Consider the following 27,263-nt stretch of genomic DNA (forward strand, 5'->3'; position numbering starts at 1 on the left):
TTACATTACTGATCCTGAGTTATATCATGTGTTATACTCCAGAGCTGCACTCACTATTCTGCTGGTGCAGTCACTGTGTACACACATTACATTACTGATCCTGAGTTACATCCTATATTATACTCCAGAGCTTCACGCACTATTCTGCTGGTGCAGTCACTGTGTACATACATTACTGATCCTGAGTTACATCCTGTATTATACTCCAGAGCTGCACTCACTATTCTGCTGGTGCAGTCACTGTGTACACACATTACATTACTGATCCTGAGTTACATCCTATATTATACTCCAGAGCTGCACTCACTATTCTGCTGCTGCAGTCACTGTGTACATACATTACATTACTAATCCTGTGCTGATCCTGAGTTACATCCTGTATTATACTCCAGAGCTGCACTCACTATTCTGCTGGTGCAGTCACTGTGTACATACATTACATTACTAATCCTGTGCTGATCCTGAGTTACATCCTGTATTATACTCCAGAGCTGCACTCACTATTCTGCTGGTGCAGTCACTGTGTACATACATTACTGATCCTGAGTTACATCCTGTATTATACTCCAGAGCTTCACTCACTATTCTGCTGGTGCAGTCACTGTGTACATACATTACTGATCCTGAGTCACCTCCTGTATTATACTCCAGAGCTGCACTCACTATTCTGCTGGTGCAGTCACTGTGTACATACATTTCATTACTGATCCTATACTGATCCTGAGTTACATCCTTACTGTGTACATACATTACATTACTGATCCTGAGTTACATCCTGTATTATACTTGAGAGCTGCACTCACTATTCTGCTGGTGCGGTTACTGTGTACATACATTACATTACTGATCCTATACTGATCCTGAGTTACATCCTATATTATACTCCAGAGCTGCACTCACTATTCTGCTTGTGCAGTTACTGTGTACATACATTACATTACTGATCCTATACTGATCCTGAGTTACATCCTATATTATACTCCAGAACTGCACTCACTATTCTGCTGGTGCTGTCACTGTGTACACACATTACATTACTGATCCTGAGTTACATCCTGTATTATACCCCAGAGCTTCACTCACTATTCTGCTGGTGCAATCACTGTGTACATACATTACTTATCCTCTATTGATCCTGAGTTACATCCTGTATTATACCCGATAGCTGCACTCACTATTCTGCTGGTGCAGTCACTGTGTACATACATTACATTACTGATCCTTTATTGATCCTGAGTTACATCCTGTATTATACCCCAGAGCTGCACTCACTATTCTGCTGGTGCAGACACTGTGTACATACATTACATTACTGATCCTGTACTGATACTGAGTTACATCCTGTATTATACTCCAGAGCTGCACTCACTATTCTGCTGGTGCAGTCACTGTGTACATACATTACATTACTGATCCTGTACTGATCCTGAGTTACATCCTGTATTATACTCCAGAGCTGCACTCACTATTCTGTTGGTGCAATCACTGTGTACATACATTACTTATCCTGTACTGATCCTGAGTTACATCCTGTATTATACCCCAGAGCTGCACTCACTATTCTGCTGGTGCAGTCACTGTGTACATACATTACATTAGGTACTTATCCTGTACTGATCCTGAGTTACATCCTGTATTATACCCCAGAGCTGCACTCACTATTCTGCTGGTGCAGACACTGTGTACATACATTACATTACTGATCCTGTACTGATACTGAGTTACATCCTGTATTATACTCCAGAGCTGCACTCACTATTCTGCTGGTGCAGTCACTGTGTACATACATTACATTACTTATCCTGCATGGATCCTGAGTTACATCCTGTATTATACTCCAGAGCTGCACTCACTATTCTGCTGGTGCAGTCACTGTGTGGAGACATTACGTTAATGTAGGAGATACACAGAAGGTACAATGTGGTTCTGGTACCTGAACTAAGCAGTGCCTGTCTGCTGCGGTTCTGGCGTATTGTTGTGCCACTGGTGGAACGTACAGTCCCCTCGCCCTTACAGGTCAACTGCAGAGAGGAATCCTGTCCAGGGGCTGAGACAGACTTGGCGGTGGAGGGAGGACTGCAAGAGAAAGAGCAACACAAAGCTACTTACCCCGGCACTAAATACCCACAAGACTTGAAGAACCTAAGCATTTACTTCAGTTATCAGGTCAGACATGAACACAGTGACAACAAGGTAATAAGCACAAAGCTGGCCACAGGCATGAGATAGCTGACGGCCGAATATGTATTAGTTAGGCTCACAGCTTCTCTCCTGAATGCTATGTACACATGCTCATCAAGTGCTTGTGTGAGAAAGGAAAAGGAAGGAAGGAATGGAGGGAGGAGGGAAGGAAGCCTATCCTAGAAGGTTACCAGGATCGGAGCGTGTGAGCATGTGCAGTAGGAATGGCCGCTACTGCACATGCTCACAGGCTCTGGTAACATTTTAGGACAGGGTTCTGTCAATATAACAAGACATCGGCCATTTTACATATACTACAATGGTTACCTGCATAGAGTAAAATGTGATTTGCTAATTAAAAAGATATTTCATATTTTAGTGATAATCACATTTTCTCTCTTTTTTTCTAGTCCAAAGAAACCCCTTTTAGGTTCTGTTCACATCCATTTTGGTCAATTTCGCTATGTTACTCTGTCATTGTAGCAGAAAAACAAAATGGACAGCAGTTCTGGACTCATCACATGACCACGAACAATTGTGTCCAGCCACTAACTAAAATGGAGTCTGTCATTTTACCATAAAAAAAGCACATCGCATGCTCCAGTATTTTTCTGCTAAATATGACCTGAGCCTATAAATGGTTCTTGTCATCATATAAATACATATATAACCAACACCTACGTTTTGAAGCACGGGTCTCCAGAGAGGAGGGACATTCCAATAGTGACCTGCCAAGAAAAGATATAGAACTATAATGATTAACGTAGATTAATAAAAACAAAAAAATCGTACAGACCCCAATCTGTGGAGAAAAGTTTGGCTGAGCACTAAGCTTAAAGGAAATGTCCACTTTTAACCCAGGAATCAAACCTAAAGAAAAACAAAACAATAAAACCCTTTGTTCTTCTTGTATGCAGTGCCTTTGCAAACCTATGTATTAACTTAACTGTGAAGCTGCAGTTATACATCTTGCTTGCCAGTATCAGACAACGCAAGGCTTCTTTGTAATCTGTAACCATGGAAACACACTGGCCTGCAAAGCGGCTGTATACACAAAATGGTAGAATAGTTTTTCAAGATTTTTTACGCTTCTTTATTTTCAATCTAAGGAATCAATATTGCAAATAGGGATATACTTCTCACCAGAAGTGATGAAAGCAGCGGTCAGGTGATTCAATGAACAGGACGTCATCACTTTTTGTGTTAAAGACCGGATTGGAGTGATAAGTAACAGTAAGATTTATATTTTTGTTACGGCAAACTCCTTCCATTTGGCGATTAAAAAAACAAACAAAAAAAAACACACTTTAAAGGGGACTGGTCGTTAGGTCAAATGTGGCTTGTTTTTGTTCTTATATTATTTCCAGTGCTCCTCTGAGTAATTATTTTTTTACTCTTTTAAAATTCACCATGCGGTTTCAGAGATACAAGCCTTTTTATTTAGCGCTAATTTCTATTGTCTCTACGCGGGGGGTGGCTCAGTGTGTGATACTAAGACACGCCCCCAGATAATCTATTGAGCCACGCCCACTTAAAGGTCACATATATTAGCACTAAATAAAAAGGCTCATATCTTTGGAAACGTATGGCGGATTTTAAAAAGAAAAAAAACAAAATACTCAGGGAAGTGATGGGAATGTGATAAGCGCAAAAACTGATTGGTGACAGGTCCTGTCTAGATACAATAGTCATCATAGTAGCAAAGTTCAAAAATATTACAGTCAGGCTAAAAAGGCTGATAAAAGAAAACAATAGAAAAAAAGAATCAAAGTTTAATGTTTTATTCAATCTGTTTTTTATATTGGGTGAAAGGAGAGTGAATTTCATTGCAGAAAAGAGGAAATATGGGACGACCGTATAATGGAGGCTGAAACTCTGGACAAGCCAACGGGTTCATTAAAATTGAAGGCCATCAAAACTTGAAGGCCATGATACCACAATGTTAATACTTCCTGGTGACCTAATATCATAGTGACAGGAAACTATTCTGAACGTCTCCTTGGGTTGATCATTATGGGAGATCGTAAATGACTTTAATACTGGTAATCACTGATTAGTGGGAAATAAACAGGAAAGAGAAAATGAGATTAATACTCAGGTAGATTACGTACGATTGTAACAGGGTTACATACTGAATGCTATTACCTTCAGGATAGAATTATCCTGCCTGGTATTCCGTGTATCATATCCCTCCAGAAGACAGCAGCGCACTGTGGATCCGGAACCGGCAAACTCGGCCAGGTTCAGGTCAGCAAAGCCCAGCTGGAAAACAGATGAAACTCGGGTTGAAAATGTGCACAGACATATAGATGTGTCCATCTTTACCTTAGCTTGATTGGTTAAGGGTTTGTCTATCTTTTTTCTTACTTGAATGCACATAGTTTGGGGGAAAAAAATAATTTTTGCAATTTAGTTTACTTACAAATTTTGCACAATTTGCCTGCTATACCTCTGTGTTGCACTGACTATTGTTGGCTGCATAATGAGCTAACTGAGAAACCATTAGTGAGCTTGTTGTGACGGTCCAATGACAGAGTCTCTCACTATTTTCTCAGTTTTTTTTTTATAGCTCCTCTCAGCTGATTTATGACCCCACATCAAAGTTGAATATGCAGGGAAACAAACAATGTAAATGCCAAATGCTGCAACACTTTGAATGAAACCCAATTGCAAAATGTTTAGCCCCAAACACATGCCTTTACGAAAAAAAATAAAATAAAATTGTCCTCACAGGTAGATAACCCATTATCGGACTTGCTCGGAAAGTCCCTGGCAAGCTGCACTTCACATCACAACCATTGGGTCGCGACACGGAGCTACATAACAAACATCTAGCAACAGAGCATCATAATGTTACAGGGTATATATACTAGATTCCTTGATAGGATGTTGATCCAGGGAGCTAGTCTGATTGCCGTATGTGGAGTCGGGAAGGAATTTTTTTCCCCAATGTGAAGCTTACTGTTTGCCGCATGTTTTTTTTTTTTGCCTTCCTCTGGATCAACATGTTAGGATATGGGTTGAACTAGATGGACTTAAACTCTCCCTTCAACCTTAAATACTATGTTACTTTGTTACAAGACCAAGCTATTAGTTTTTCTTTTTATGGTCCTCACTGCCAGTCATCTGGGGATGTGTTAAGCCAAAAAGGAAAGGTGGTTAGGAAGGGTACATCTGAGACTATACCGCAACATATGCATCATCCAGTCATGCCAGTTATGTTTGACAAGAAAATTGGCATATATGTACGACAGGCTAGACCCGTCCTACTGGATTCCCTCCAGACATTTAAAGGTCTTAAATATAAGCTCAGAGTGGATAATGTGATTTTGGGGTTGCTCCTAAGTCTGCTTAAAGTGTTTGGACAATCCCTATCCATCTGTTGGAGGGGTAAATACGCTGATCACAAATGTCCTCCTATTGGGATCCAAGTGATCAGATGAAACCTGGCAGTAAGTGCATAATTTCCCCGTAGCACCTCCACAGGGAAAATTAGGTATTACACGTCTATTCATATCAACGGACTGGTTGTGTAATGCAGGACAGGACAGGCCCTCCAGAGAGATGCTCTTTTTAGCTGCTCTCCATTCCAATAAAAGGAGTTTTCTTGATTAGATCCCAAAATTGGATGTAGGACTATCAAGTATAGGGTTTAAAGCAAGGGCTAGAAGTCGCTTCCAGATCTGCAGACTATATATTGTAAAGACACATTGCAAGCATCCCACACTCTTCCACTTATCCCTACAAATCACCAGCTGCTTATCCCCCTCACAGTCAGAGTTGAAAGTCCTTTATCCTGAGATTCGTGTTTGTCGTACTCCCTTACAGCATCTAGTGTGCGTCACGCACCGTTATTGGCAGGGGGTCCCAACATCCCACCATCATGGCAGGAAACCCGTAGAGGAAGGGGCTCCGAATGAAAGGATGCTCAGCCCAAAGAGACCCCTCATTGGCTTCCTCCTAGCACTGCTGACCACGCTATTCGTACGAACACTCCAGATCTTTGCCATTAAGTGAAATGACAATGTGATATTAACCTGATTGATGTCCCAGCTAATTGTCACGTGTGCGTCCGTAGGAATTTGAAACAGTAATCCTCCCTGCTTGGCTTCTCTAGCAAAATCCATATACATTGCTAATCCCCATGGTGCTACGCCTTACCTGAAAATCTGTGACTAATTCTGTAATTATAAACAACATCCAGTGATGTCACATTCATGGCACCCATCACACATACTAAAAATGTTCAGGATGCTTCTATAAATGTACACAGGGAATTTTCCTACGAATTGTATGTTATGGACATCTTTGTATCTTTGTTATGAACATCTTTGTATCATTCCTCTCTCATATATATACACATACACACACACACACACACACATTTCTGCAATTGGTTGTCATTAAAAATAGGAACTGATTAGCTTCTGATGCTTGCATGTATTAGAATTCATTGCAAGCTAATCAATGCTGTTCAGTGTCAATACTGATAACTGGGCTCCCTGTTGTCTCAGTCTCTTTTCCAAATTTCCAAAACCCTATTGCACTTTTCTTTAAGTCAGCACCTCTTCCACCTGTCTCCATACCCTCCTAAAAAAACAAACAAAGGTGTCCATTGCCTTTTATACTTATCACCAATTATATATCAAGAGGATATGCTATCAATATGCTTTATTCTTTTTCTTTCAGCCCTATTTTTATGATACCATGCTCTCTTTTTTCTTTAATTTGCAGCCCTTGAAAGACACTGTGATCAGAACTGGTGTGAGAGGAATGGTTGTATGATGACTGAATTATGTCCTCCGTCTTACCTTTGAAAATGTTTTTCCACCCTTTAGTTCCTGTAACAGGAAAAGACAGATTATTATTTCCAGTGTGACACTATCAACAAACCACATAACCGGCACGTGAGAATCGACTGCACTAGCGTGATAGTCCAAGCCCAGATCTGCAGTAACAACATACAGTGGGTATGGAAAGTATTCAGACCCCTTTAAATTTTTCACTCTTTGGGTTCATTGCAGCTATTTGGTAAATTCAAAAAAGTTCATTTTTTCCTCATTAAATGTACACTCTGCACCCCATCTTGACTGAAAAAAAACAGAAATGTAGAAATTTTTGCAAATGTATTAAAAAAGAAAAACTGAAATATCACATGGTCATAAGTATTCAGACCCTTTGCTCAGTCAGACACTCATATTTAATTCACATGCTGTCCATTTCCTTGTGATCCTCCTTGAGATGGTTCTACTCCTTCATTGGAGTCCAGCTGTTTTTAATTAATCTGATAGGACTTGATTTGTAAAGGCACACACCTGTCTATATAAGCTCACAGTGCATGTCAGACCAAATGAGAATCATGAGGTCAAAGGAACTGGCCAAGAAGCTCAGAGACAGAACTGTGGCAAGGCACACATCTGGCCAAGGTTACAAAAGAATTTCTGCAGTACTCAAGGTTCCCAAGAGCACCGTGGCCTCTATAATCCTTAAATGGAAGAAATCTTCCTAGACCTGGCTGTCCAGCCAAACTGAGCAATCGTGGGAGAAGAGCCTTGGTGAGAGAGGTAAAGAAGAACCCCAAGATCACTGTGGCTGAGCTCCACAGATGCAGTGAGGAGATGGGAGAAAACTCCACCAGTTAGGCCTTTATGGCAGGGTGGCCCGAAGGAAGCATCTCCTCAGTGCAAGACATATGAAAGCCGGCATGGAGTTTGTTAAAAAACACATGAAGGACTCCCAGACGATGGGAAATAAGATTCTTTGGTCTGATGAGAGGAAGATGGAACTTTTTGGTGATAATTCTAAACGCTATGTGTGGAGAAAACCATGCACTGGTCATCACCTGCCCAATACAATCCCAACAGTGAAACATGGTGGTGGCAGCAACATGCTATGGGGGTATTTTTCAGATGCAGGGACAGGACGACTAGTTGCAATTGAAGGAAATATGAATGCGGCCAAGTACAGAGATATCCTGGATGAAAACCTCTTCCAGAGTGCTCTGGACCTCAGACTTGGCCGAAGGTTCACCGTCCAACAAGACAATGACCCTAAGCACACAGCTAAAATAACAAAGGAGTGGCTTCAGAACAACTCTGTGACCATTCTTGACTGGCCCAGCCAGAGCCCTGACCTAAACCCAATTGAGCATCTCTGTAGAGACCTGAAAATGGCTGTCCACCAGTGTTCACATCCAACCTGACAGAACTGGAGAGGATCTGCAAGGAAGAATGGCAGAGGATCCCCAAATCCAGGTGTGAAAAACTTGCTGAATCATTCTCAAGAAGACTCATGGCTGTACTAGCTCAAAAGGGAGCATCTACACAATACTGAGCAAAGGATCTGAATACTTATGACCATGTGATATTTCAGTTTTCCTTTAATAAATTTCCAAAAATGTTTACATTTGTTATTTTCTTTATCGCCTCATTGGGGGACATAGATTACCATGGGTGTATGCTGCTGCTAGGAGGCTGACACTATGCAAAACAAAAAAACTTAGCTCCTCCCCGGCAGTATACACCCACCGACAGGCACCAAGTACCTCAGTTTGTGCTTAGTGTCTGTAGGAAGCGGACCGGGATCTCCCAGATCCGCATTTAACGATTTCTTTTTAGGCTTAGTTGTGTGTGTATTAATCTTTTCCTTTTGTTTTGCAGATTCACCAGCAGGAAACAGGGTGTAAGTTCACCCTGCTTTCCCATATCAAGCGGCTGAGCGAGCAATGTGGTAGTGCCCACATCGCACCTCTCAGGTCTGCAGGCAGGACTCTTCCCCCCATCACCCTCGGGTGCTATGGGCTGATGACGGTGGCCGGTCCTAGCCAATTCCCCCTCCTCACCCCTCTCCCGGGACAGGGCTGAGAGGGAAACGGCGGTCACCAGTGGTGACGTTCCTCCTTCCAGCAAATAATTGCGCCGTCTTCTGCACTATAGGGACATGGTGCGGGTACAGAGGACTTTCGTTCCTAGCGGCCTGCTCTCTATTCGTGGGCCCCTGCGGTCATCCTCTTCAGGGACATCAGGTAAGCTGTCTGAATGTTCCCTTCAAAAGGACCTATGCTGACCCCTTCAGTCCTGCAGCGTCCCACAGGCACCTCTAGTAGCAGTTCACTGGGAGAGCTGGCCCCTGTTTGAATCTCCCACCCTGCATTCTGTTCACAGGGCAGTTATCAGGACTGGCTCCTATAATAGCTAGTTTGAATTTCCCACCCCCTTTCTCCCGCAGCGCGCCTCACCTGCCATCGCTTAGCTCTGGGGGAGTTCACCGGTGTTTTTCTTTGCGAGCAGCAGTTACCTTGTTCTTTCACATGTCTGCGGCCTCACAGCGCCGGTTACGCCGTCCAACAATAGTCCCGGGGGGAGACGCGCTTTAACTTTCATTTTGCAAGCGCCTTCCTCCTCTCTGCGCGCGCTTTATTCGCGCCTTTTTTAGCCCATCACGGGGCTGCTTTCTCCTCAGCGCCGTCAGTCTCCCCCTCTAGCCGTGCCCCCCCCCCCCTCGGTCTTCAGCAAATCACGCGGCGCGGCTGTTAAGCTCCGCCCACTGCTAGCGGTTTGCCTGTCATTTCTGTGAGATCACTCTCTCTCCCTTCACCGGATCTCTTCTTGGGGGACACAAGGTGTTGGCTCCGCATCTGAACCTCGGTAGGCTCGGCGCTGCTATAGTTTGACGCTACACTTACCACGGCAGTTCCCTATCAGCTTAGTGCTACTGCCGCATAGACTTATGCCCAACCCTGCAAGGACTCTCTGTTCTAGACCCACCGCTATTCACTACGCCTACACGCGCTGTAAAAAGAAGTGGGCATCAGGTCAGTCTCCTTTCTGCCCGTCCTGCAGCCCTTCCACCCAATGGCGGATCTTAATAGGGGCGGATGGGGCGGTCGCCCCGGGCCCAAGGTTTTTTGGGGGCCCAGGGCAGTGGCGTATCCAGGGGGGGGCAGGCAGCAGGGGGGCGCAGTCGAGCCGCCCGGCCGCCTAATGCAGCGGTCCGCAGTATGCCAGTATCCCCCCCCCCGGCGGCTGTGTTCTGCCGCTACCAGTCCTGGCAGACGCCAGTACAATTGAAGCTCTGACCGCCGGGTCAGAGCGACGTCAGCAGCGTGATCAGGTCATGTGATCACGCTGCTGACGTCACTCCCGGCGCCCAGAGCGAACGCTGGTGGTAAGTGTGCTCCTCTGTGGAGCTGAAGAACCACCGAAGATGGGGATGGGGGTTAATGAGCGGAGATGGGGGTTAATGAGTGGAGAGGGGGGGTTAATGAGTGGAGAGGGGGGGTTAATGAGTGGAGAGGGGGGGTTAATGAGTGGAGAGGGGGGGTTAATGAGTGGAGAGGGGGGTTAATGTGCGGGGGTTAATGAGTGGAGATGGGATTAATGTGGGGATGGGGGTTAATGAGTGGAGATGGGGGTTATGTGTGGGGGTTAATGAGTGGAGATGGGGGTTAATGAGTGGAGATGGGGGTTAATGAGTGGGGGGGTTAATGAGCGGAGATGGGGGTTAATGAGTGGAGAGGGGGGGTTAATGAGTGGAGATGGGGGTTAATGAGTGGAGATGGGGGTTAATGAGTGGAGATGGGGGTTAATGTGCGGAGATGGGGGTTAATGTGCGGGGGTTAATGAGTGGAGATGGGGATTAATGTGCGGGGGTTAATGAGTGGAGATGGGGGTTAATGTGGAGATGGGGGTTAATGAGTGGAGATGGGATTAATGTGGTGGGTTAATGTGGGGATTGGGGGTTAATGAGTGGAGATGGGGGTTAATGAGTGGAGATGGGGGATTAATGAGTGGAGATGGGGGTTAATGTGTGGAGGGGTTAATGAGTGGGGATGGGGGTTAATGTGTGGGGGGGGATTTGGAGTGGGGGTACATAATGTGTGGGGAGATTTGGAGTGGGGGTACATAATGTGTGGGGGGATTTGGGAGTAGGGACGAGGGGTTATTGAGTGGGGATGGGGGGTACTTAATGTGTGTGGGGGATTGGGGATGGGGGGGATTTGGAGTGGGGATGGTATTTAATGTATGTGGGGAGATTTGAGGACACAAAATGAAGAGTATGTATGAGGGCATGTATGAGGAAACAGTATGGGGGATGGGTGCAGACAGTAAGGGGTGCGAACGGGTGAATGCATGTGGACACAGTATGGGAGTCGGGGATATGTGTGAGCAGACAGTATAGAGAGTGAGGGGGTAAATATATGAGGAGACAGTATGAGGAGGGAGGGGAATAGTGTGAGGAGACAGTATATTGCAGATATTTGTATTTAGGGGCATTATAATGACACTTCTATCTTTAAGGGGATCGTGTGGAGATTTGCTGCAGAAGACCGTAGAAGATGGAAGTCTGCAGAGACGAGATGTGGATGAGCAAACTCATCATGGGGTCTGGACAAGAAGAAGAAAAGGAGAACGACTCCAGAGATGACGTCATCTATAAGGTACCTGGATGTAAATATTATTTGTGATATTGACTAATTCTCATGTTTTTTATTTATGTCAGGAGCATTACAGGGGTTGTCCAGGTCTGTGCTGAGTCTGCAGACATTCTATGTGACTGCAGACTTCTGAATTCTCACAGTGCTCACTGAATGCTGTCAGGATTCTCTCGTGCTGGTAATTTACATACATGCGGTCACATGCTGACTAGACATGTGTGGCCTCACTCAATGAAAGTGAACGGAGCGAGGCCGGGCACCAATGGCGGATCTTAATAGGGGCGGATGGGGCGGTCGCCCCGGGCCCAAGGTTTTTTGGGGGCCCAGGGCAGTGGCGTATCCAGGGGGGGGCAGGCAGCAGGGGGGAGCAGTCGAGCCGCCCGGCCGCCTAATGCAGCGGTCCGCAGTATGCCAGTATCCCCCCCCCGGCGGCTGTGTTATGCCGCTACCAGTCCTGGGAGTCGGCGGTTCTCTGTGTCGGCTGTAAAGCTGACAGCCGACGCAGAGAAGGAGGCCGCTCCGACTCCCAGGCAGCAATTGTACTTGGCGTCTATAGACGCCAGTACAATTGAAGCTCTGACCGCCGGGTCAGAGCGACGTCAGCAGCGTGATCAGGTCATGTGATCACGCTGCTGACGTCACTCCCGGCGCCCAGAGCGAACGCTGGTGGTAAGTGTGCTCCTCTGTGGAGCTGAAGAACCACCGAAGATGGGGATGGGGGTTAATGAGCGGAGATGGGGGTTAATGAGTGGAGAGGGGGGTTAATGTGGGGGTGGGGGTTAATGAGTGGAGAGGGGGGTTAATGAGTGGAGAGGGGGGTTAATGAGTGGAGAGGGGGGTTAATGAGTGGAGAGGGGGGTTAATGAGTGGAGAGGGGGGTTAATGAGTGGAGATGGGGATTAATGTGCGGGGGTTAATGAGTGGAGATGGGGGTTAATGAGTGGAGAGGGGGGTTAATGAGTGGAGAGGGGGGTTAATGAGTGGAGATGGGGATTAATGTGCGGGGGTTAATGAGTGGAGATGGGATTAATGTGGGGATGGGGGTTAATGAGTGGGGGGGTTAATGAGTGGAGATGGGGGTTAATGTGTGGGGGTTAATGAGCGGAGATGGGGGTTAATGAGTGGAGATGGGGGTTAATGAGTGGAGATGGGGGTTAATGTGCGGGGGTTAATGAGTGGAGATGGGGATTAATGTGCGGGGGTTAATGAGTGGAGATGGGATTAATGTGGGGATGGGGGTTAATGAGTGGAGATGGGGGTTAATGAGTGGAGATGGGGGTTAATGAGTGGAGATGGGGGTTAATGTGGGGGGTTAATGTGGGGATTGGGGTTAATGAGTGGAGATGGGGGTTAATGAGTGGAGATGGGGGATTAATGAGTGGAGATGGGGGTTAATGTGTGGAGGGGTTAATGAGTGGGGATGGGGGTTAATGTGTGGGGGGGATTTGGAGTGGGGGTACATAATGTGTGGGGGGATTTGGAGTGGGGGTACATAATGTGTGGGGGGGATTTGGGAGTAGGGACGAGGGGTTATTGAGTGGGGATGGGGGGTACTTAATGTGTGTGGGGGATTGGGGATGGGGGGGATTTGGAGTGGGGATGGTATTTAATGTATGTGGGGAGATTTGAGGACACAAAATGAAGAGTATGTATGAGGGCATGTATGAGGAAACAGTATGGGGGATGGGTGCAGACAGTAAGGGGTGCGAACGGGTGAATGCATGTGGACACAGTATGGGGAGTCGGGGATATGTGTGAGCAGACAGTATAGAGAGTGAGGGGGTAAATATATGAGGAGACAGTATGAGGAGGGAGGGGAATAGTGTGAGGAGACAGTATATTGCAGATATTTGTATTTAGGGGCATTATAATGACACTTCTATCTTTAAGGGGATCGTGTGGAGATTTGCTGCAGAAGACCGTAGAAGATGGAAGTCTGCAGAGACGAGATGTGGATGAGCAAACTCATCATGGGGTCTGGACAAGAAGAAGAAAAGGAGAACGACTCCAGAGATGACGTCATCTATAAAGGTACCTGGATGTACATATTATTTGTGATATTGACTAATTCTCATGTTTTTTATTTATGTCAGGAGCATTACAGGGGTTGTCCAGGTCTGTGCTGAGTCTGCAGACATTCTATGTGACTGCAGACTTCTGAATTCTCACAGTGCTCACTGAATGCTGTCAGGATTCTCTCGTGCTGGTAATTTACATACATGCGGTCACATGCTGACTAGACATGTGTGGCCTCACTCAATGAAAGTGAACGGAGCGAGGCCGGGCACGTCTAGTTGGAATGTGGCCAGAAGTATACAAATCACATACTTGTGTTGACTTGACTGTATATCGGCAAGGGAGAATCCTAAATGTGTGCAGTGCATTCGTTGTGAGAATTCAGAAGCTGCAATGTCAGGATTCAGCTCTGCAGGTTCCAGTACTCATCACAGGGACACCTCACTCATATGCGATTTTCATAGTTATGGTCCTGTGACAACGAGCTTCTCTTCCTGCTTTCAGTTTTTTACTGAACATTGAGAGCATTAGGGAGAGCAGCTCGTGGGTACATGACTAACTGTGCAAGTCGCATATGTACTTGGGGGGGGGGGGGGGGGGGCGCCGCCGAACCAAATTCTTGCCCCGGGTGCCAGAAAGCCTAGATACGCCTCTGGCCCAGGGGCAGGGGCGGGCTGGGCCAGGTGGCAGAGAGGCAAATGCCCCCCGGACCGCTCCCCCAGCACCTGTACAGGGCCGGCCGTGCCCTGTGCTGTGACGCCGCCGGCAGCAGACAGCCGCCCGCGTCACATTCTATGAGGGGCCGGGAGCTGTGCACGGCCGTCACCTTGACGGCTGCTCAGCTCCGGCTGTACTTCCGGGTCAGATGTCGGGCGTGCGCGATGACGTCATCGTGCACGCGCCGACATGTCCCGGAGGATGCTGAAAGCAGAGGCGCTGCTGGGGAGCGAGCCGCCTGTGAGGTAAGTATGGGGAACTTTTTTTATTTTTTTTTATTTATAAAATGAATTAAATGGGGGAGGGGGTGAGTGGGGGCTGTACACAATGAAGGGGGGGTGACTGGGGCCTGTATATGATGAAGGGGGGGAGGTGACTGGGGCCTGTATATGATGAAGGGGGGGTGACTGGGGCCTGTATATGATGAAGGGGGGGTGACTGGGGCCTGTATATGATGAAGGGGGGGGGTGACTGGGGGCCTGTATATGATGAAGGGGGGGGTGACTGGGGGCCTGTATATGATGAAGGGGGGGTGACTGGGGGCTGTATATGATGAAGGGGGGGTGACTGGGGGCTGTATATGATGAAGGGGGGGTGACTGGGGGCTGTATATGATGAAGGGGGGGGTGACTGGGGCCTGTATATGATGAAGGGGGGGTGACTGGGGCCTGTATATGATGAAGGGGGGGTGACTGGGGCCTGTATATGATGAAGGGGGGGTGACTGGGGCCTGTATATGATGAAGGGGGGGTGACGGGGGCTTCACAGGATGAAGGGGGGATGAGTGGGGGCTTCACATGATGAAGGGGGGTGAGTGGGGCTGCACATGATGAAGGGGGTGAGTGGGGCTGCACATGATGAAGGGGGTGAGTGGGGCTGCACATGATGAAGGGGGGGTGAGTGGGGCTGCATATGATGAAGGGGGGGTGAGTGGGGCTGCACATGATGAATTGGGGGTAAGGGGGACTGCACATGATGTGGGGGTAAAATTAACTGCACATGATGATGGGGTAGTGGGGCTGCACATGAAGTTGGGGGGGAAGGGGACTGCACATGATAAAATGGAAGGGGGGATAAGGGGCTGCAAGTGATGAAGCGGCACTGCAGATGAAGTGAGTGGGTGATAGGGGACTGCAATGGATGAAGTAAGGGGACTTCAAATTAAAGTGGGGACATTAAAGTGGATCCCCTATGGCCAGGATCACGTTGGGCGATTTTGTGCGTATTGGCCGTAGGCCTACAGCTTATGTGCAACGTCTTTTTAGGCCATGTCCACACGTGGTGGAATGGTGGCGGGTTTTCCGTATGGACCCGCAGCAAACCAAGTGCTGCGGTCCGTACGGCTGTCAATTCCCGCACGGGGACCGCAGCGCTCAGGTGGGAAGGGGGGTACAGGGGCCCAGGTTTTATGAACAGCCCCGGGCCCATAGTCCACTTAATCACCCACTGCTTCCACCATGTCTTCCCCCCAGGAGCAGATCCCCGAAATGAGAGCACGCCACCCCGAGTGGGCCGTTGCAATGTCTCAGTCAGTCTCTGATTTAACTAAAGTTTCTCAGTCTCTGGTCCAGGTCTTAGAACGGTTACCTCAGCTATCTACAGCCACCTGTGCGCAGACCACCCCTCACGGTGAGTCGCCTGCACCTGACCTTCAAGCAGACAGGCCGGGTAGAGATTCTAGGAAGCGGGCGCTGTCTGGCTCTTCTTCCAGCTCGCAAGGTCCTTCCGCTTCACCCAGGCTACGCTCCTCGTCTCCCTCATCAGCAGACGACCATAGGTCAGACGATGATTCCCAATCCGGATCTGACTCAGAGGCGGACAACATGGCTAGAACACGGGACATGGTGGATAGTATCATATCGGCTATCTTCCAAACCCTCAAAATAAAGGAGGATAAGGCACGCCCTCAGGAATGCTCTGTTTCTTTTAAGCGAGCAAGGCTTCCCTCTCGAACCTTTCCTAATCACAAGGAGTTCGACACTTCTTTAGCCAATCACTGGGAACACCCTGAGAAACGTTTTTCAGGCCGCTAGTATTTGGATGTGCTATATCCCTTCGATGCGGATCTAGTCACGAAATGGACCAAAGCTCCTGAGGTAGATCGTCCAGTTTCCCGTCTTTCCTCTAAGACGGTTCTATCCCTCCCAGACGGAGCTGCAAATAGAATCTCTGGCTAAGTCAATTTTTGAGGCATCCGGTGCCTCCCTATGTCCTATTTTCACCTCCGCTTGGGTGGCCAAGGTCATTTCAGCTTGGGTAAAAATTCTTCGCAAGGGCATTTTAGCGGCAGCACCTCAGGACGAGCTGGCAGATTTGGCAGACCAAATTAATCATGCGGGTAAATACCTTTTGGCCGCCTCCTTAGACGCGGCCGGGTGTGGAAGCAAGAGCTAACAGCAACATAGTAGCCATACGCCGCATCCTTTTGTTTGAAGTCGTGGAGTGCGGACACCACCTCTAAAAAGTCGCTCACCAACCTGGCTTTTCACGGCTCTAGGCTCTTTGGCGCCAAGCTGGATAAGATAATTTCGGATGCCACTGGTGGTAAAAGTACCTCCCTTCCTCAGTCCCGGCCTAGAAGGTTTTTCAACAGAAAGACTGCTCGGCCGTTTAGGTCCTTTCGCCCCTTCTCTTCCACAGAAGGTTCTTGCCAGCAGGACCGGCCCTCCGCTTCCAGGGACCAGAGGAAACCATCATATAAACCATCTCCCCGCTGGAAGTCAAGAGGTCAGCCCTCCAGGTCTTCAGGCTCCCAGTCCGGCAGAATTTCCTCTAAGTGACGGGTCACCCCCACCTGGAAGTTCTTCCAGGGTGGGAGGCAGACTTTCCTCTTTCAAGGACGCTTGGCTGTCTGTTGTCGACGACGCTTGGGTCAGGGAAATCATCACTTCCGGTTACAAAATCAAATTCTCTTCCCCCCCAAACAGTCGCTTCTTCCTGTCTCGACCCTCAAGACAGCGGTTCCAGAGTCCAGGGTTCCTTCAGGCAGTCTCTTACCTTCTTTCTGCCGGGGTTGTCGTTCCCGTTCCTTCAAACGAACGGTTTTCAGGGTTCTACTCAAATCTCTTCGTAGTCCCGAAAAAAGATGGCTCTCTTCGTCCAATTTTGGAAATCAAGTTGCTCAACCGCCATGTGAGGGTCCTGCACTTCAAGATGGAGTCCCTGTGCTCGGTAATAGCCTCAATGGAACCCGAAGAGTTCCTCTGCTCTGTGGACATACAGGATGCCTACCTCCACACCCCTATTTGTCGGCAACATCAGAGATTTCTCCGCTTTGCGATTCAGGACAATCACTATCAGTTCACGGCCCTTCCCTTCGGCCTGGCCTACGCTCCCCTTGTCTTTACGAAGGTGATGGCAACAGTCATGGCCATCCTTCGATCCAGGGGGATTCTCATTATCCCTTATCTGGACGATCTCCTGATCAAGGGCTCGTCCCGCCAAGACTGTCTTCAAAGTCTTCAGATAACCCTGGATGCTCTCGGCCGCCTCGGATGGATTGTCAACAAGGAGAAGTCCTTCCTCCACCCTACCCAGCATCTGACCTTTTAGGGCATGGAATTCGACACGAATCTAGCACGAGTGTTTCTACTGAAGGAAAAAATTTCAGCCCTTTGAAAGGGGATCCGATCCCTAAAGCTCTCGAGGACCATCCCTCTTCAGTCCTGCATGAGGGTCCTGAGGAAGATGATAGCTTCCATGGAAGCAGTGCCTTTCGCACAATTTCACACTCGCCCCCTCCAGCTGTTCCTCCTTTCAGTCTGGGACAAGACCTCGTTTTCTCTGGACCGTCCCATTCTCCTTCCGCTCAAAGTAAGACAATCGCTGACTTGGTGGACATTGCCGGTGTCAGTTCTCCAGGGAAGGTCTTTTCTTCCGCCTCAGTGGCAAGTCATCACCACAGATGCCAGTCTCCTAGGATGGGGGCGGTTTTCCATCGGAAAATGGCCCAAGATGTCTAGAACTCCCAGGAGACTCTTCTTCCCATCAACCTTCTGGAGATCAGGGCAATCTTCCTTGCTCTCCTTCATTGGCAGCCTCTCCTCGTAGGCAAACCAGTCCGCATTCAATCAGACAATGCCACGGCCGTGGCGTACATAAACCACCAGGGCGGTACGCATAGCAGGCAGGTAATGTCGAAAGTGCCAAAGATTCTGCGTTGGGCAGAGCGTCACGTTTCGGCGATCTCTGCCATTCACATTCCAGGGGTGGAAAATTGGGCAGACGACTTCTTAAGTCGTCAGGGTCTAGCGTCAGGCGAATGGTCCCTTCATCCCACGGTCTTCAGATATGCCAGCGTTGGGGCACCCCGGACGTTGATCTCATGGCATCTCAGATGAACAACAAAGTTCCTCACTTTGTAGCCAGGTCCAGGGATCCTCTAGCCGTCGGTTGCAACGCCCTGGTAATTCCGTGGTCCCAGTTCCAACTGCCTTACCCGTTTCCTCCCCTTGCCCTGATCCCAAGGGTGGTCAAAAAGATAAAGTCAGAAGGCATCCCCGTAATTCTGGTGGCTCCAGACTGGCCAAGACGACCCTGGTACGCGGAGTTGGTGAACATGCTCGCGGACGTCCCCTGGAGGCTTCCAGACCGTCCAGATCTTCTCTCACAAGGCCCCCTATACCACCAGAATTCTCAGTCTCTGAGTTCAACGGCATGGCCGTTGAGGCCACGATTCTGAGAGAATCAGGTTTTTCCAGCCAGGTCATTCAAACCATGATCAGAGCCAGGAAGCCAGTCTCCTCCCGCATTTACCATAGGTACTGGAAGGCCTTTTTCCGTTGGTGCGATAACGATATTTTTCCATTGTCATTCTCTATTCCATCCGTACTTGGCTTTCTCCAGTCCGGTTTGGATGCGGGCCTGTCCCTTAGTACCCTCAAAGGCCAGGTATCTGCTCTGGCGATCCTCTTCCAGAAGGATCTGGCCTCCTTACCACAGGTAAGGACTTTTCTCCAAGGCGTCGCTCATGTGGCTCCTCCTCATCATTCTCCAATAGATCCGTGGGATCTCAATCTCGTTCTTGGCGCTCTCCAAAAGGCGCCGTTCGAACCTATTCAGGACATTCCTCTGTCCCTTCTCTTATGGAAAGTGGCTTTCCTAATCGCCATTACATCCATCAGGAGAGTTTCTGAGCTGGCGGCTTTATCCTGTCGTTCCCCGTACCTAATCCTCCACCAGCAAAGGTCGTTCTTAGGCCAGGTCCTTCCTTCCTTCCAAAGGTGGTCTCCCCCTTTCACATTAACGAAGATATCGTCCTTCCATCGTTTTGTCCTGCGCCTGCTCATCCTCTGGAGAAGTCGCTCCACAAACTGGACTGGATGTAGCGAGAGCCTTGCGTGTCTACCTTGCCAGGACCGCTTTTTTTCGCCAATACGATTCCCTGCTTGTCATCTCTGAAGGTCGTCGGAAACGGCTTCCGGCATCCAAATCCACAATTGCTCGCTGGATTCGTTCTACCATTCTGGAAGCCTACCGACTTCAGGAAAAACGGCCCACTCCACCCGGGCTGTAGGGGCTTCTTGGGCTGTGCGACACCAGGCTTCGGCCTTACAACTTTGCAGAGCCGCGACCTGGTCGTCTTTGCACACCTTTGCAAGGTTCTACAGGGTTCATACCCAGGCCTCCTCTGATGCAGCTCTTGGTAGGAAGGTTCTGCATGCGGCGGTTGCACATCGGCCGACCTAAGCCCTTCCTTCTTTCGTTCCTTTCTGGCTGTTCCCACCCTCGGGACTGCTTTGGAACGTCCCATGGTAATCTGTGTCCCCCAATGAGGCGATAAAGAAAGAAGGATTTTGGGTTCTTACCGTAAAATCTCTTTCTTGGAGCCTTCATTGGGGGACACAGCACCCTCCCTGTTTAAGTTGTACCGTGTTGGGTCTTCGAGTCCCTTGTTGGGTTGGTACATATGTTGATTGTTTTTTGGTTGCTTCTCCTACTGCTTTCTCACCAACTGAGGAACTTGGTGCCTGTCGGTGGGTGTATACTGCCGGGGAGGAGCTAAGATTTTTGTTTTGCATAGTGTCAGCCTCCTAGCAGCAGCAGCAGCATACACCCATGGTAATCTGTGTCCCCCAATGAAGGCTCCAAGAAAGAGATTTTACGGTAAGAACCCAAAATACTTATTTTTCAGTCAAGATGGGGTGCAGCGCGTACATTAATGAGAAAAAAAAATTAACTTTTTTGAATTTACCAAATGGCCGCTATGAAACAAAGTGAAAAATTTAAAAGGGGTCTGAATACTTTCCATACCCACTGTATAGGAGGGTTATAATGTCACAGAGGATTAAAGTAAATCCCACATCTTACATGCAGAGCGCCACATATGGCGCTTCAATGTACCTAGAAGGAATATAGAGCGCACATAGGGTCTTATCTGAGATAAAAGGAATATTCATGTGGGATAATCAAATTCACTCACCTATTATGGTTGTGTGAGACACAACCAATGCACTTAGCATTGGTGGCTGCTGCAAGCCCCGATGGGATGATCCTTTGCTAGGTGAAGAGAATGGGGCATCAGACTGCGCTGCTCGCCTGTCAGGATGATGTACCAGAGGAGTCCAAGTGGATGTAATAGCAAATAGACTTTATTTCTACGTGTTTCGTGGTGATCACACCACTTCATCAGGACTCCTCTGGTACATCATCCTGACAGGCGAGCAGCGCAGTCTGATGCCTCATTCTCTTCACCTAGCAAAGGAACATATGGAGTTTCGGAGCGGATAACAATGTAGAATTGAACCATCTACATGGTTACACTGTGCCACAAATAGAGTCACAGCCATTTTGCACAAAGGTAAAAGCCAAAGGAATGCAAAATACTTTCTATATGTGATTTACTAATAATGTATATTACAGACTATTACCTTTAAAAATTAAAAATGCAGATCTCCATATCCCCCCCCCCCAGATATATTGGCCACTAGGGGCAGTTTCTTTTCCACACATTTAGTTTTCCCAGCATCAAAAGGGTATTCCGATGCAAACAATTATTTTGTGTCCACTGGATGGAGATAATTACAAGATCAGTGCGAGTCTGACTGCTGGGACCAGTGACCAGCTTTGAATGGAGCAGTAGGGTGCATGCAGACCGAATGATGTATTCAACCCCTGTTGTCTGGGAAGGAAACGGGGGATTCTAGTCTTCACACTGAAAACACAGGTATGCTCTGCTGGATCGAGCATGCATATGCATGGGGGTTGAATGGTGCAGTAGGGAGCATGCAAAACTAGAGTTTTATGCAATCCACTGGGCTGCGGTCTTGCAGCTGGGGAAAAACAAATGACATTGAACCCCTGTCCTGGCGGTCGGTGGGAGTCGCATAGTTTGAATTTTCATCCATAAAGTGAATAAGTAATATTTTAATTATACTGGAATATGCCTTTAATGCTTGCATTAGCGTTCAGTACAGAGTTGCTTGGTTGAAAACCTTAAAGGGGTTGTCCGGGCTTTTCACATAATCTCAGTACATATCTGGGCTGCAGAATTATGACAATAAGTAATTTACTTTCTGTCACTAGTTTGCACTTTTTTCTAGATATTTTTTGAACAGAACGTCCAAGGGGGGGGTGTTATGGCATTGAAATGAGAACTAGTCGTAACCTCCTACTCTACTCCAAACATGCCCTCTATAGTAACAACCCCACCTGTTATCAGTTCATTTTCCCCTTCACCATTGAGGTCTGATGAACTCCCTCTTCTGGTGAAGGAAGGTAGTGAGGCTGATTACCAAGCACCTGAGCTGGGAGAGGATGACTGGGCGACGGGTTTCTCTGACTGAATATAAGGCAGCAGACGCCCTTCCTCCTCGCTGGTGATTTCTCTGTGGAATTCTAGGAGACCAGTCTGATTCCTGCTCCTCAAAAGCTAAGTTTTCTGCTTTGCCTTTTTGCATTTGTGTTTTGGTTTTAGTCTGCCTTGCTTTTCTGGATTCTGCCATTCCCTGCTGGGGTGAGCTGAATTCCTTTTTTGTCGGTTGCGCTGTCTTCAGAAAATACCTGAGTACTGACATAGTCTTTTTGAAGCCTAGCGTCTTCAGGACCTTTTTCCCTGTCAGTCTGTTGGCTCTTATTTTCATAGGGTTTTTCGCGGATTGCAGACAGCAGCTTGCCTATCCTGTCCTGTCTAGTTAGCTTGGGTCCCATCATTTGCTCAGTCTATCTTTCTATCTGTGTTAGTGTTTTTTCTTCTTGCTTCACCGTCATTATATGTTGGAAGCTGCCTATTGCTTTGGGGTCCGCTCTGGGGCAGTTTAGATTTCCCTTTCTGTCTTTAGGCTAGGCAGTTCTCCGGCTGTGATCGAGGGGTCTAGGGCATCGTAGGAACCCCCCACGGCTACTGATAGTTGTTGTTGATAGGTTCAGGGGTCTGCAATCCGATAGCTGCCAACTTCTCTGGTTTTCTGGACTTAGCTAGCATTTCTGTTTTTGCCTCCTACGGTGACTCATTCATAACACCCACCCTCCATAGCTACAGGCCCTCCCCGACCACATGAAGAAGCCCTCATCACACAGTAACGAATTCTTCCCCTCCAGCAGCCTCAGTGCAGAGAGCTGCTCCTCCCCCAGACACACGCTGAACAGTTATCTATGGAAAGTGAATCTAGTGAGGAGGGAAGATCATCCTGTATTCTGGGCCACTCCATGATTACAATACATAACTCATTATCAGTAATTCCTTCCCTCACTGTCCCAGGCTGCTGGCAGCAGTGAGAACAGACTGTGTGATGGCCAGTGATGGGGGTCTGCAGCTTCTAATCTGCACAGGGGATGGCAGTCACTGATGTAATCTGTTCTGTGACAAAGCCTCTGCTGAGTGAATGAGACAGCTCTGTGTCACTGATATCTTCACACAGCAGCAGATTATGTATTGTAATCATGGAGTGGCCCAGAATACAGGACGATTTTCACTCCTCACTAGATTCACTTTCCATAGATAACTGTTCAGCGTGTGTCTGTGGGAGGAGCAGCTCTCTGCACTGAGGCTGCTGGAGGGGAAAAATTTGTTACTGTGTGATGAGGGCTGCTTCATGTGGACGGGGAGGGCCTGTTGCTATGGAGGGTGGGGTTGTTGCTATAGAGGGCATGTTTGGAGTAGAGTAGGATGTTACGACTAGTTCTCATTTCAATGCCATAACACACCCCCCCTTGGACATTCTGTTCAGAAAATCTAGAAAACCGTGCAAACTAGTGACAGAAAGTAAATTACTTATTGTCATAATTCTGCAGCCCAGATATGTACTGAGATTATGTGAAAAGCCCTGACAACCCCTTTAAGGTCGCTATACTCGTTCATGCCGGATAAACACACCAACCAACCATCTAATGTAGAAAATTTGAGAGTCTCCTGGCTCTTAGTCAGTGACATCTAAGAGTATCCTCTTAAACTGTAGACAAAGGCTGACCTCAAAAGTATCAAAATACTGGCCCCTTTTATCCGCACAAAATGGTGTTTGCAGGTGATGGACCTGCTTCCAGTAAAACTGCATGTTATTCCAACTGTATATCTTCCGATGAGATCATTCTGCCAATTCAATCCCACATCCCCTCCGTGCATAATTACACGGTCTCAGCATCGTACTAAATCCATAGGCTGCACGCTCAGATTATCAGGCTTAGCAGACATAATAGTCTCTTTAAGCAAAAGCCACCTAACCCCCCCAAACACCAAATCCCAATTTATGTCACAAACGTCATCTGCTTACTTTCCGGACGGAGACTCTGCAGATACACGGGTCCAGCACGCCAGTTGCAGGGTTGGCACTCATTTTACAGACAAAGGTCATCTTTTTCTTCCAGCGAACACAGTTTTCTTGTACCTCCTCCCTGTGATAAGAGACAGAAGGTGACACATTTAGCCAAAAACTATGGACGAGGCCTCACAAGGCAGAAAAAGACACAATCCAGGTCACATCAATATATATATATATATATATATATATATATATATATATATATACACATACACATACACACACACACACACACACATACACACACACACTCAAAATCTGTAGTAGCCCGCTCTATATAAATACACAGTTCGCGCCCGATTTGGGTGAAATTTGGCAAGCCCCCTCTCCACCCACAGGAGCATAATACTGCGCACGTTAAATCTCGCTAGCGTTCCCCCCCCCCGTCATGAGATTGGGGCCCCCTAAGTTAGGCCCTATACATATAATGGAGAAATGTGAAGGAAAAAGTGCTGAGGGGAAAACAACAGTTGTGACTGACAGGGGCAGAGTATAGCGACGGCGCCAAAGTCGCTGCTAAAGGGGCCGCACCACCACACACACAACTATTTCACAAACACCAAACAAACATCACACAGACAGCACACATACACCAACCCACAAGCACAACACCACACAAATACCAGACCACTCTAGACACACACAACACAAACACCACCCCACAAATACCACAACACCACCCCTTAAATACCACATGCACACCTCACGCACACACACACACGCACGCACGCAAGGACCACACACGCATGCAAACACACTCAGATGGATGCACCCTATGCATATGGATGAACATTACTGAGCAGCAATATTGGTCAGGCAAAAAATGCCTCATAGTAAGATTGTCATTATTGCTTACTATACAGGGAGCTTTCATCACTGAAGCTGCAGAGGTAAAGTGAAAGCTGAGCTCTGATTGGTTGCTATGGGCAACTAGACAAGTCTGCCTGCGAGGCGGTTTTCATTAATGAGAGGTGAGCTCCTTCAGGTCATGGTAATATTGTATGAGGGCTGCTGTGTATTTACTATTCATCCTATTACATCTCTTATCAGTGTCAGGTGAATACTAAAGGGTCATAATGCTAAGGACGGTTTTTTAAAATGCCGCCCAAAAAACGACCATCTATTGGGCAAGTTCATCCAAAAGCTAAGAAAGCAAAATTGTGTCAAAGAGCTGAGGCAAGTGAACGTGACTCGCGGCTTGAAAAGAAACGGATGGGACAGGCTAAATGTAAGGCAGCTGAGACATCAGAGCAACAGGAATGTCGTTGTCACAAGAATCAGATAAGGCAGGCTGAAGCAAGGAATATGGAAACATCTGAACAAAAGGATGAACAGTTGTAATAGTTTATGCTACATAATAAGTATTGAATATGTAATATCCATAAAAATGTTGAAATTTAAAAAAAAAAAAAGCTGTTGTTCACATCAATGTTACGACAAATTAGTAAAATGCCAAAATAATAAATATTTAAAGTGGAAAAAAAAAAAAAATTACTGTAGCATCTCAATTTCAGGGTGACACTGAAAATTTTACTTTAGCTACCATAACCACCAATTCAACATATTCTAAATATCAGTGTATAATAAATATATATATATATATATATATATATATTGACTTTGCTATTGAAGCGAGCAAAGGATATAATAAATGGATGATCGATACGGCGGAACCCGCATCCATCATGGAAGAGAGTATGGGTTCTGCACCCGCGTTAGTGCGCGGCTCTCTGCACCAATTTGTATGGGAGTTCTCATAATTGTCAGGCATGTATGGGGGGCTCCTAAAAAGCAAAGCATGATATGGGTCCCCAACTTTTTGAATAGGAAATCTTCAATTTGCAATAAACACCCGATACCACTGAACACTGTGGATTTTTGCTTTTTAGGGGAACGGTGCTCACTCATCGCTGCTGTCGGCTTCTCACTTCCGCAGCCAAAGCCACAACTGTCTGACAAGTGTGAGAAGTCTGTTCTTTCATCTTACGAGCACCTCAGCGGTTTCCTTTGCAGAACCTGCACCCACACTGAGCGGAAGCATCAATCAGATTACCCTGCAAATGAGCCGTCATGGCACAGAACTACGCTCGGCTTTAAATCATTTATTATCACCAGGGCTCAAAAAAAAACAAAAAAAAAACAAAAAACCAAAACATCAAATTATCTATTTCAAGGAGCCGTCATCTCCCAATTATATGCATCGCGTCAAGGATCTATAATCATTGTTCATCCTGCGCTTCCTGGTTCATGCAAATAATGTCAGAATTTTTCTTTTCATGGCCTAAGCCTCGAAGGAGCTGGTACGGTGCAGTATGGCTGCGGAACAATACTGATTTGTAAGCTATACAACCCCATTTTGTGCAGGAATCAGTCCCCCCCCCCCCCCCCCCGAGATTGGCCCAAGGTGCAACAACTAATATGAGACTGAAAATAAAGTTAATAGGCAATGATCTGCTGCGAGTTATTCTGGGCCCAGACTTCGCTTTGAGCATCTTGACAAATCTGACAACCATGCAGGTAAAAACATTGCAGCAATTATACTGATTTGAAACCCAGCGATGTGTGATTGCAGCTGATGGGCGGCCAAGCTGCCATATCTAGCAGAACTTCCTTTACTTCACAGCCGGCTGCACAGGCCGAGATAAAAAAAAAAATAAATAAAAAAGCGATGAGACCCATTAGAATGAGCCCAGAAGCGAAGAGCAGGGAGGGGAGAGACGGCAGCCTCCGGCCTAGGAGCAGGCTCAGTAATTGCTATTCCTTTTCAGCAGATGATAACCTTCTGTCAAATCATCCAAGTGATTCTCTTTGGCAGGTGAATGCAGGCCCACAGTGTATCTGGGAGTCCTCTGGACAAGCCTGCAGTTGGGGGATTTCACGTCTGTTGCAGAATCGACAAAACTAATGAATATTAATATCCAAAACTGAATATAATTAATTGTAATTAGGTATATTTGCCATTAAAACACATCATGGCGCCTCATTTTCCTATGATTATACCTGGAACTCTGGCAGCATATCCAAGTAATACACTCAGGCTATGTGCACACGGAGTTTTTTGGCTCTGCGGATTTTGTAGTAAAAACCACAGATAAATCCGCAGGACTAAAGTCCTGCGGTTTATCTGTGGTTTTACACCTAACGGATGAGGTGTGAAA

The 27,263-nt window shown here is 47.1% G+C and overlaps 1 protein-coding gene across 1 annotated transcript in view; it reads right to left on the bottom strand.

Moving 5' to 3' along the window:
- The window catches only part of EEIG1 (estrogen-induced osteoclastogenesis regulator 1), an 84,533-nt gene that overhangs the window by 11,090 nt on the left and 46,180 nt on the right, over positions 1-27,263 (bottom strand). Inside the window, exons 3-7 of the mRNA XM_073590979.1 lie at positions 24,058-24,178; positions 6,993-7,022; positions 4,327-4,443; positions 2,863-2,909; positions 1,934-2,076 (exon numbers count right to left, since the gene is read on the bottom strand). Coding sequence (XP_073447080.1) covers positions 1,934-2,076; positions 2,863-2,909; positions 4,327-4,443; positions 6,993-7,022; positions 24,058-24,178 — 458 coding nt within the window. The remainder of the gene's footprint in view (positions 1-1,933; positions 2,077-2,862; positions 2,910-4,326; positions 4,444-6,992; positions 7,023-24,057; positions 24,179-27,263) is intronic.

This window comes from Dendrobates tinctorius, unplaced genomic scaffold (genome assembly GCF_039654945.1).
Source record: "Dendrobates tinctorius isolate UK_male_01 unplaced genomic scaffold, ASM3965494v1 ptg000120l, whole genome shotgun sequence".
Taxonomy (NCBI): Eukaryota; Metazoa; Chordata; class Amphibia; order Anura; family Dendrobatidae; genus Dendrobates; species Dendrobates tinctorius.